Raw genomic sequence first — 12211 nt, 5'->3', positions numbered from 1 at the left:
CGTCACCCAGTAGCCATCGAGCAGAAGCTAGAGAATAGAATAGAATAGAATAGAATAGAATAGCCTTTATTGTCATTGTACAGAGTACAACGAAATTGGAGTGCCACTCCCTTGGTGCAAGTTTCAATAATAAATATAAATGTAAAATATAAAAAGTACAAAAAAAACAATCGTAAGTACTCAAACAATAGTATGTACAATATATACAGGATAGCAGCATAATATAATGACAGTATGAATAGCAGCATAATATAATGACAGTGACGGTATGGAATAGGTTCAATTGTTTTTGTGCTTATTTACTACGGTGATAGCTCTGGGAAAGAAGCTATCCCTGAATCTGTTTGTCCTGGTTTTATGTGACCTGTACCGTCGGCCTGACGGTAATAGTTCAAACAGTTGGTTGCTGGGGTGAGAGTGGTCCTTGATGATATTGCCAGCTCTGCTGAGGTACCGAGAGTTTGCAGTGACCTCCAGGCTGGGCAGAGAGCAGCCAGTGATCTTCTGGGCTGTGTTGATGACCCTCTGCAGTACTTTCCTGTCTGCAGCTGAGCACCCTGCATACCATGTTGTTATGCCGTACGTTAGGATGCTCTCTATGGTGGCTCTGTAAAATGTCACCAGCAGCCTCTCCTCCAGGTTGTTCCTCCTGAGCACTCTCAGAAAGTGGAGACGCTGCTGGTCCTTTTTAACCACCGCCGTAGTATTTGCAGTCCAGGAGAGGTCATCAGATATCTGCACGCCCAGAAACCTCATGGAGTGTACCCTCTCCACACAGCTCCCGTGAATGTAAAGTGGGGCCGGGTCTGCTCTGCCCTTCCTGAAGTCCAAGATAAGTTCTTTAGTTTTCGTGGTGTTCAGTTGGAGGTTGTTAACTGAACACCACTCAGTCAGTCTGTTGACCTCATCTCCGTAGTCCGACTCATCCCCCCTTGAGATGAGTCCAACCACTGTGGTGTCATCCGCGAACTTTATGATGGTGTTTGAGAGATGGGTAGGGGAGCAGTCGGATGTGTAGAGCGTAAACAGGAGGGGACTCAAAACACATCCTTGTGGAGACCCGGTGCTGAGTGTGATGGTGCTGGACCGGTGGGGGCCGAGTCTGACAGACTGTGGTCTATTTGTCAGGAAGTCCTTGATCCAGAGGCAGATGGGGGTGGAGAGTCCCAGGTGAGACAGTTTCTGGACCAGGATCTCCGGGATGATATGATTGAATGCTGAGCTGAAGTCCAGAAAGAGCATTCTCACATAGCTTCCTCGGTGCTCCAGGTGACTCAGCGCAGTGTGGAGCGCTATGGTGATAGCGTCCTCGGTGGAACGATTTGTCCTGTAGGCAAATTGGTGGGGGTCCAGAGTGGGAGGCAGACCGGCCCTGATGTGCTGACAGACCAGTCTCTCAAAGCACTTCATCACTACAGGCGTAAGTGCAACAGGCCTGTAGTCATTTGGGCTGGCCACAGCTGTCTTCTTGGCGATGGGGATGATGGTGGAGGTTTTGAGGCAGGGCGGGACGGTGTTTGATGACAAGGAAAGGTTGAAGATTTTAGTGAAGACTCCGGTCAGATCGTCAGCACATGCTCTGAGAACCTTTCCATGTATTCCATCAGGACCTGCCGCCTTCCTGGGATTCACTGACCTTAGAACACACCTCACTTGGTGCTCCCTAAGTGTTAGTGTGCCAGTGCTGGGGGCGGGTGGAAGTGGTGTGGCAGCTGAGGGCTTGGTCGTCTCAAAGCGGGCGAAGAAACGGTTTAGATCCTCAGCCAGTGAGGCATCAGTCCTAGACGTTGCCTGGTTATTGCTTCTGTAGTTGGTAATGTGATTGATCCCCTGCCACATTTTTCTGGGGTCGTTGTCAGCAAAGTGATCTTCAATCCTCCTCCTATAGGCAGCCTTAGCTTTCCTTTAGAGGGGGCTGCACCGGCGTGCCTGCCGGCTCTGCCGGCAGCCAGCTGTGCCAGAGTGAACCGAGCCGCAGGCCCGGAGGCCCGAGGGCCCCCCACACCCCAGAGGAGGCCTGACCGAGCAACAGTCGCCAGGCCCCGCCAGGTAGCCACCGGGAGCGAGCTGGTACATACCTGAGTGCCCAGCCCCGGACACCAAGAACCACCACGCCCCGACCCCTGAGGGCATCAGTCACCGGCAGGGAGTGTGGTGAGGGGAGATAGGCCTTGGAGGGCCTGGGAGTTCCCAGAGAGGTGGAGTCTAAGACCCGACCTGACATATAGACACAGACAAACAGGCACACACAGACACAAACATGCATTCCCACCCTCATGCACACATATACAAACACTCAGCACTCACCCAACGTAAGGATTGACATAAATGGACATGTACACACAATCACACTCCCCAAACATACTCTATACCTCGGGTCCAGGTACCCTGGCCCCCAGAGGGGGAAACAGAACCCAGACCCAAGAGATGTTACCCTTCCCCCCGGGGTGGAGGCAAGCAGACCGTCCCAGGCTCTGCAGCAGCAGGGAGGCCAATCGGACAGCCAACATCTCCTCCCAGCCCCCCCGCCCCGATGGCGGGGGTGTGTGAAGACCCCATACCTCCCTCCTCCCGCTCATGTGTAGTGTTGCTGCGTGTTGTTCTAAAGTGCATTTATTTCTTATTTCTTTCTATTTCTTCTTTTCTATTCTCTATTCTATTTCTATTGTCTTTTCCCACGTGTAAAATCTTACTTTAACCCCAAATCATAAGTACAATTTTGGACCTTCACAGCCCAACAATGGTAAAAGACAGGAAAACAGTGATCCGATTATTTTTCCAGGGTTTTTACTTCCATTTTGAAACAGAAAAACAGCTACAAATTTGTCCCACTCTTAACCAGATTTCACATCGGACAGCAACATTGGTCTCATTCAACACCAACTTTCTTTACATTCATTCACAGAATGATAAAGTGCAACAGCATCAACACAACTTCATGACAAAAAAGACAGACAGGCAGACAAATAAAAATTTGGGACACTGAACTTTCGGCACTTCAGGAGGAAGCAGTAGAAATTAAAACTGCACATGGTAACTATTAGTAAATGCTGAATATATTTAGACTTCTCTCTGTCATCGTGAACAAGGAGAAACATTAAATAAATAAAAAGTAACGTACATATTTTCAAAAATATTAAATCTTAAGGTACATTCATATAACCTACATATACAGCATATATACCACCAACATGCAAAAGTCACATAAACGCATACATCATAAAACAACAGAAGACAACAGAAGGCACCAGCTTGCAAAACTCAGAGATGAAGACAAGAATTAAAGTGAATGAATCACACAAATCCACAAAACAAAAATGTATCCTTCATGTTTCTTTAGTATCCTGGAGTCTAAATATTATTATTTAGAGATAATTATAGATTCTATTAAATTTATCCTTTAGAGTTGTATGAGTATTTCTAATACTTTGAAATAGCTTTTTCTCTTTTATAAGATATGTCAGTTAAACATATAGCAGTAAAGAAAATAAATATCTGTTTGGTAGAGAAAATGAATCACCAAGAATAAATGTTAAATTAAAATACCACTTTAAGCACCAGGTTATAATAGGAAATCTTCATGATTAAGGGTTTTATAACTAATGACTTGTAATAATGGTGCCTGAATCATTTATTCAGATTTAGTAGAACAGAATGAGCTGATGATGAATTCATGTTGACTAGAATCCCTTTGTGGAAAGTTCATTCTTTATTCTGTCAATAAATTCTGTGTTTTATTATGTTTTATTAAAAAAAAATGTTAACAGCATTTTCAACAGCAATCCCTGTTATATAGTTAAGATTTTTTTATATCCTGGCAACATAAACATTTGCCCATGCCCCTGATGCCGCCCCCTGTTTGATGAACATGTTTGATAAACATATCAAACATGTCTGTTTGATATCTTAATATAAATCAATAAGATTAATTAATAAAGCCATTTGATACAACCTGTAATTTTTTTATTTACTGATAACAATAATCACGTGTTAGCGAAAAATAAATGTTTTGATAAATATTAACATATATATTTTTAATTCTATGATATTGCATTAACTAACTGCACTGTTAATCCAGGACAGCGTACTTCTTCCAGTAGTAAAATCATGAAAGCCGAAGGTAAATGCCCCTGTATGCTGTGCTCCTGCACAGTGATACCTCAGCTATTTGGATGCATTAGGAGTCTCTTTGTCCTTTGTTCCCTTTTTTACTACTCTCTGAGCGATCCCATATGGCACGTGGCATGCCACTGTTCCCATTTCTGCTGCCCCCTCCACGTGAAACATTTGGTCATCGAAGAAGATATGTGGCCTGATCTTCTCCAGCATTGGGCCTTTGGGCGCGCCGGCAAGAAAGAGAGCTTCATCGATCTCCAGACCCCAGGAGCGCAGTGTTTTTAGGGCTCTGGTACCAGAACTGGCTGCACTCCGAGCTGTCACGAGGTAGGTCCGGATGGGGCAGTCCATCCGCTGACCTTTGCCGTAAAACTTTTTCTGGAGCTTTCCTAAAACCTCCAGGAAGCCCTTCAGTGGCCCCTGCAGAAAGAAGAACAGATTCATGAATGTTAATCTTTCTGCACGTATACGTGACTCACTACATGTTAGACACACTACAACTGAATTCAGGCCAACTGAGCTCAATGTGTCGATTTTACAAGCGGATTTAATTTTACACTGTGTAAAATGTAAGCAAAAAGAAGGAACATCCAACGATTTGCAAATCTCTGAAAACCATATTTTGTATTAGATGTTTAAACTGAGAAACAAAAATCCAAGCTGGGACAGGCCCAACTGCGCAAAATCCTTTCTTCTTTCAATAACGATCTGTAAACATCTGAGAACTGAGGAGAACAGCCGCTGGGCTTTTGGAAGAGGAATGGTGTCCAATTCTTGTTGGATGTAAGATTCTTGTCATGTTTTTCATTTCATGATGCACGGTACACAGAACAGTGGTGTTTAGAGATCACTGTTCACATATGGCTTCGTCTTTGTGTGCTTTCTGTGGATGACACGGTGAGCTGTGTTCACAGACAGCGATTTCTGGAAGCATTCCTGACCCCATGCAATGATTTTCATGACAGAATCATGTCTGTTTTTAATGCAGTGCCACTTGCCTAAGGATCATTCATATCCTGTAATGATTTTCAGCCTTGTCCATTGCGCACTTTTCTAGACTTTTCTTGCCATCTTCACAACTTTTTTTAGACAAGTTACTGCCATCTAACTCAAAATAAGCTGTTTTCCATAAAAGTAAAATGTCTCACTTTAAAAATTGCATGTTTTCAGTGGTGAAACAATGTGGAGATTTTGATTTTCATTTACATTTTACACAGCTTTCCAACTTTTTGGGAATTTGGGTGGCTGTTGTAGGTAGGTGTAATTCTATAAGAAATAAGAGTGTTATTTGACTTTTGGTGTCCCTTCCTATCATTCTCCAATGGAAAAATGTCTCGCTGTGTATACTGTACATGGTCTAGAGGCTTGTTTTCATGCGCCTTCTCGTGCTCAAAGAACTTGTCCAGTCCATGGGCCTTGCAAATCCGCTCAGACTCATCTGAGAAGAGGACGGCATCTCCATCAAAGGCAACACGGAGCTGAGTGTCCGACACTTCCTTCATCTTCTCCGGAGTAAACATGATGGCTGCTGCTATACCTGGGTCACATATTTGACAGCGGTTATCTTTGAAAATTAGCTGTATACATGGACACTGATTATACAGGTCTGCAACCAAAAAACTACATAGGATTTCTTTTCTTTTTTTTACTGTTTCTTATGGATTTTTACCAATTGAAACCGGGAAAAATATTATTTAAATTCCATCTTGTCAGGTTTTTCTTGCAAAACTCACGTTTTTAGTGTATTTAAGTGAAAATTTCCCCTTTTTAACTGAAATCTGGTATCCTATACTTGAGTAAAAAAAAAACATATCCAATAATGATTTCTTATATTAATTTAACCGTTCTGAGAGTGAGACAATTATAAATATCAAGAATATTGACAAGAAATATTACAGACATGAGAATATTAACTGTAACAGGCTGCATACATGGTTCATGCATGCACACTGGTGTCCCAACAGGTTTATTTTGTTCATAGGGAAAAATAAGGAATTTCAGAAAAATTGTGTTTTTGTAAAAAAGAAAAAACTGTATGTGATGAAGGGAAATGGATTCAAAACTCTAAAAAACATCAAATTTACCAAAAATATCCCATGCAGCTGAATCTTTTTTTCTGTTTTTTGCAGACCTGTGTTATCACACCACAGAGACTGGCACTTACTTTTTTTCATTTTTTAAGGGACTTTGTTTAGGAGTCAGTAATAGAAGCAGGCTGTGTACTCACCTTCTGCCAGAGCTTCACGAACCTTGACAGGGTCAGCAGACAGGTAAAGATTAGTGTGATAGGCCTTCAAGTATCCTATGGGACTGTTTCCTCCAGTCATACAGAAGCGCTCAATAAACAGCTCTGCAGAAAGGAGAAATCAAAAGCTAAGGAGGCAGTCAGTAACACTGATCACAGATGATAAATTCACACACGGACACGCACACACACACACACATATGTGTGTACTTCCTCTGGAATATATCCAGAGGTGTGTCCCTTAAAGTTGCATTATTTTTAAAAGCCACCAGGGGGAGATAATTGTGTTTCAAAAAGACATTTTGCAGGACACTAGCAAAACAATCAAACTACCCACTGTAGTCAGTGTTTATGATTATTATGCTACTTTTTTATTATTCGTAATTTTTTCTTGCTTCTTTCCCATCATGGTGAACTCCACCGGGCTGTTCAACTGAACTTTTAATCAGTCAACAATCTATCGATGCACAGTGTAACCCTTGTGGGTTTACTAGTTGTCAGCTTCTGAAGGATTGCATGGATGTAGCGCAGGTTGCATATTTAATCCTTAACTCTGCATAACCAAATACCTATGCAAACAGACACCAATACAATGCTATGAATTCAACTTCACAGGAACCTGGACTATTTGTTAAAGCGGGCAGAAGTGAGGGGTTTCCATTAATTATACAAACAATGCTACTTTAATGAAAACCAATAATTTAATAATGGAGCTGGACATGATTAAAATGGTCACTTTTACTTAACATTTAGTTGCAGAAAATATCCAGAGGAGGCAGAGCCGGGAAAAGAAGGAAAGTGCCATGATTTTGTGATTTTCTTAAGTGAGTATGGTAATGGGGTGCTAAAGAGCCAGGACCCAAACTCTCACCACTTATTATTGGGGTCATACTATGTTACTGGGATCATGAGAAACATCCCACTATAACCACTGTTAGTCTCTATTCATCCAGTGTGGCTCGAGTGACTCCTTAAACTGAGCCGAGTGGAAGTCTATTGACACGCTTCAACCAAGAAATAAACAAAAGGGGCTTCGGTTAAATAGTGAAGCCTCACATTACAAGAGATTCTTAGATTACAGTCAGTTCTTTTCCTCTTCTCTTTCTTTCTATCCGTCCTTTTTCCTTTTATTTAGTCAACAGAGGATACTGCAATGCCTTGAGGAGAGTCTGTGAGCACACTTGTGTGCCTGTGTGACCTGGGAAGGACTTGGGTCATAAAATAACTGACAGTGTGGGAACAGAGGCGGCCAGCTGTGGAGAGCAGCTGGAGAAGAATATGAGTCAATACCAAAGTTCAAAGTTCAGTTTTTATAAAGAGCTAGGCATAAAATTCTCAAATGTATTTTAAGGGTGTATTTGTTAAGGGCTCAGTGGCTCCAGTTACTTGTTACAATCATGTGGAATAAAACAAAAAGTCAGTTTTTGTTATTTTTTTGCTAAATCTGTGTTTCAGAAAGAAGGATTATCCAGGGTATGCTCAAAATCATTAGCTAATGAAATGTCAGTCACAACTCTTTAGCCAGCAAGTGTGCAGTTTCACAGTCAGATCTGCGCCCTGCATTGATCCAGTTGAGGCTTTATAATGATGCATCACAAACCAGGAAGTGATATGATGGTCGCTATGTTGATTGTTTGTAGCGGTTATTTTATTAGTCTGCATCTGTGCATGGCCCTCAAACAGTACATGTTGTCTAAGCTAAGAATGCTAAGTTAACAAGCTCATTAGCATTCTACCCACATCCAAATATGGTCAAGCTACTAGATACAGGTAACACTTTAGTAAGGGTTTCAAAACACATGCCAATAGGTAATATTATGGTGGCTCTGTCCAGCTCTTCTGTATTATCTATTGTTTGAATCCTGTGAGCTTCAGATGTATATTAAATGTTGTATCTACATAAAAGCAAACCTTAATCTTTCCCAAAATGCTGATCAACTGTTTGTGCTTGCTTTTTCATGACTGCTCTGTAGAAATTATCAACAATCATATTTCTACTTTATTTACACCACTTTCTTAAGATATTACAGTGAGTTTTTAAATTGCTCATTTACCTTGAAAATATGAAATGTTTGATTAAAAATTAATAAATTGACACGCATTTTGACTTTTTTTAGATTTTTTTTTAGGGGAAACAACGTAATGGAATACTTTCTAATGAATTTTATCTATTAATACCATATTCTTATTTTATTTTTTTTATTTTTTTGTCTTTTTCTGTAGGTACAACATATGGACAAGACTACTAGAATACATGTACAGGAGCTGCTTATGGCATGAAGCTGAAAATGACAGAGGAGGTTTTAATTCTGGCAGAATCAGCAGAGAACTGGTGACTTTTACACAGTTATACCCCTCAACACTCAGCGAATCCACTTGTGTAGCTTTTCATGGTCTGCTACTTTGTGTCTCAGTTCCTGAAAACATCTGGTTTGTAATAATACCATTTCCAGTTGATGGTGGAATATCTAAAAGTTAAGAAATTTCATCAACTGATTTCTTGCAATGGTGGCATCCTCTTACAGCACCACGCACGAGTTCACTGAGCTCTTTAAAACAACCCATTCTTTCACAAATGTAAAGGCAGGCTGCGTGGCTATGTGCTTGATTTTACAACACCTGTGGCAATGGGACTGAAAACACCTGAATTAAAAGATTAAAAGGTGTGGACCAATACTTTTTATGTATAATGAAAGGTTATGTAACCAAATAATTTAAAAAATGCCATAACAACATATAAATTCTACATGTTGCGCCTTTAAAGGTCTAATTAAAAAGACAACTGCTGAAGAGAACAGATAAAAGGACATGTCACCCAGATGCCCCTGGAACTCACGGTGGTGATTAATGGTATTGATGAGTCTTAGGCCCACATTTGCGTGGTTGTTGGTCATGAGCACAACATCAAAGAGCTCCTCGCTCTCTGGGTAAAGCTCCCTCAGTTTAGCGTTCACAGCCTCCAGAGCCTGGGAACACGAGCAGACAGGTTTCAGTTATACAAACAGGGTAATTCTGTATCCCCGCAGTGGGATGGAAACGTGTGAATGTGTTTGAGTGGGTTTGTGGTTGTGGTTTGTATTCATCCACCGCCTCCGGAGACACGACCTAACACTGACAACAGTGAATCTCTCTCTGCGTTAGTGTGCATGTGTGTGTGTGCTTGTTTCTCCAGCTCTTTGCCTTCCCAGTCTCTGACCTTGACAAAGGAGAAAGCAGGTCCGGGGCTGAACGGCTCCGTTTCGTGCTCCACTTGGTACTTGATGTACTCTTCCATGCCTTGCTGTTCATAGATCTGCTGCTCCTTCTCCATGTTGAAGAGGACTCGAGATGACACGGCGATGGTGATGGCATTTTCAGGCTTTGGCTGGAGCGTGAATGAAAGGAGCATTCTGAATGAGAGGAGCTGAGATTGTTACCCAGTTGGGTAGAGAGCTGTATTTTTTTTCTTGAACGTAGGCACAAGGGACATTATAATTTTATAAGAACATGCACAAGATCCTGATGAAACCTTTATGTTATTGACCTTGCCTGGCATGCAACAGTAGATAAACTGAGTGAGCTGATGTGACAGAATAGAAGTGACAGCATGATATAACATACTTTCCTCAGAGCCTGATAGTGTAGGTCCAAACACCAGAAGGGCTGACACCTGTTAACTCTTTAAAGGCTGAGGCGTTTAAATTGCTTGCATAATCTGAAAGGTTTCCTTTTGTGTAAATACTTTGGTGTTTATGAGTCCACTAAACTTAGAAATATGCTGTCACACCCTTTTATTTAATTGACAGCACGAAGAAATCCACAGGATGAAAAATATTCAGACTACTTAAAAAGTATTAATCGAATCAGGACATATTTCTGTCAGATTCCCAGGTTAGACAATTCTTTGTGTTCTTAATGCGCTTTAAGTTTTAGGTGTTTCAGTTTTTAACCCTGTAAGTTCTGAATCTTCATCTATGTTTTGGAAGAAAGCAAAAAAAACAGAACTGTATATTCAAAGGAGCTTGCAAAGAAAAGCGTCTGGACTTCTTTAAGTTGCTTGAAGACGTTTCACCTCTCATCCGAGAAGCTTCTTCAGTTCTAAGGTCAAATGGTGGAGAGTCCCAGATATAAACCCTGTGGGAGTAACCCCCCACAGAGGGACAAAAGGACCCCCTGATGATCCTCTAATCGCCTGAGCCAAGGTGTGAAACTGGGTGTGGGTCCCAATCAGCCAGAGTCTTCAAGTAACTTAAAGAAGTCCAGACGCTTTTCTTTGCAAGCTCCTTTGACTACGATGACCTGGATGACTGAGAACCTTCACAGACAGAACTGTATATTATGATTGCAAAGATTAGGGTTAGCGCTAAGGCTGAGGTCATCACCGTTGATGACTTCGACCTGGCAGGGTGAAATTTCGATTCTTCCCCTCCAGAAAAAAAGTCCAAATGAGGTCACTTTACTGACCCGAAACAAGACCCATCTGTACCTCGCTCAGTCTCCAGGCAACACAATACAGCCACGCCATGCCTCCTATACTATCCTGTTTCACTGAACTACATTGTTATGTGCTTTTATTTTCAGTTAACCCAAAGCTATAAATGATGCATTGCAGACCTGTTTCAACCCTCCCCCTGGTTTTGAGAATGTTGAGTGGCTCTGTGTGTCTGCACTCTGTCATTTGTCATCCATAAGATGACATAACTCTTTGACACTACAGGCAAGAATAGTGAACATGAATCTGCCTTGGCTGATAAATAAGAGTACAATTGTCACGCTTTAATTTTAACTTGAATTATGTGCAAGGAGAATCTCCTTTTGCGTTGTATAATTAATAGTACCCGTTCTGTAAGTGTAAATGGATACTGTAAACAAAAGGCTGTATAGATACTCACTGATTTAGGTTTCCTGGTGGGGGTCGAGGGCCTCAAAACTGTCCTCGCATCTTCCCAAGGGGCTCGGCTGCTGTTGCCTCCATTCTTGGTGAAATCTTGTCCGCCGACATTCAGACTTTGGCCGTTGTTTAGACTCATCTTACCTCTGTGGTTCGCCACTCTCCTCCAGGACCACACTGAGCCCTAGCGTTTCCCCTCGATGGCTCACTTTATTAGTCCCCTTCTCTCTCTCTGGCAGGAGTTCCCAACAAAGTCCTCACTCACTCTCACACATTTAGAATTTGAATTCAGTCTTGCTGCACTCAAGAGATGAGATCAGCCTGATTGCTGCAGCTGCAGAGCCACTTAGCTATAATGTAGCTCTAATAAGGCCGGAGCAGCAGGGAGAGGTTGCAGGACGAGGATGGAGAGAGATTCAGGAAAAGGGCTGAATTCGAGCTGCAAGCACTTCCCTTTTTGTCTCTAGCATCACGCGTGTTAGGACATTCCTTCCTCAGCTCTTCCTTGCTTCTCTTTCCTCTCTCACACACACATTACTGACTTCAAACCATTTTGCATCCTCCTCCTCTTTGTTAACCCTTTCAGTGTCTAACTTCCTGGAGCAGTACTACAGCACGTGAGAAAGTGTGTGGCAACTGCTTGTTGCTGCCTATTGGACAGAGCACGCTGGTGTGTCAGAGGAGGGATGTGTCACAATGCTTGAAATATAGCCCTCCTTGCCTAGAGATGTAGAGATCTGACATAACACAGAGTACAACATTACAGCTATGATTAGGGCTGTGATTATAATAATAATTATTGTTGTTATTATTATTAGTGCATTTTATTATTATATTAGATTTAACTGCAAGAGTAATTATGCACATTGCATCCCATGTGCTTTCCACTCACCACTAACATTTCCTGCTCCTGTTCAGCAGTGTGAGAAATCGAGTCCATCCTGGGTCATTTACTCTCCCCCATGCTTTTACAAATAATG

The 12211-nt window shown here is 41.9% G+C and overlaps 1 protein-coding gene across 1 annotated transcript; it reads right to left on the bottom strand.

Moving 5' to 3' along the window:
- Window positions 1–3750: 3750 nt before the first annotated feature.
- Window positions 3751–11930, bottom strand: LOC146686736 (cytosolic 5'-nucleotidase 1A-like). Its single transcript, XM_085441913.1, has 6 exons — window positions 11233–11930; window positions 9558–9725; window positions 9198–9327; window positions 6344–6466; window positions 5469–5653; window positions 3751–4536 (listed from the first exon to the last, which is right to left on the bottom strand). Exons 1-6 carry the CDS (start codon window positions 11368–11370, stop codon window positions 4165–4167), a joined length of 1116 nt encoding a protein of 371 aa, XP_085298039.1. The 5' UTR covers window positions 11371–11930; the 3' UTR covers window positions 3751–4164.
- Between the last annotated feature and the right edge of the window lie 281 nt (window positions 11931–12211).

Source organism: Copadichromis virginalis, linkage group LG19, assembly GCF_057382275.1.
Source record: "Copadichromis virginalis isolate Kocher_CV1m ecotype Utaka linkage group LG19, C_Virginalis_male_GT1.1, whole genome shotgun sequence".
NCBI lineage: Eukaryota > Metazoa > Chordata > Actinopteri > Cichliformes > Cichlidae > Copadichromis > Copadichromis virginalis.
This window is presented reverse-complemented; position numbering and strand designations above follow the sequence as displayed.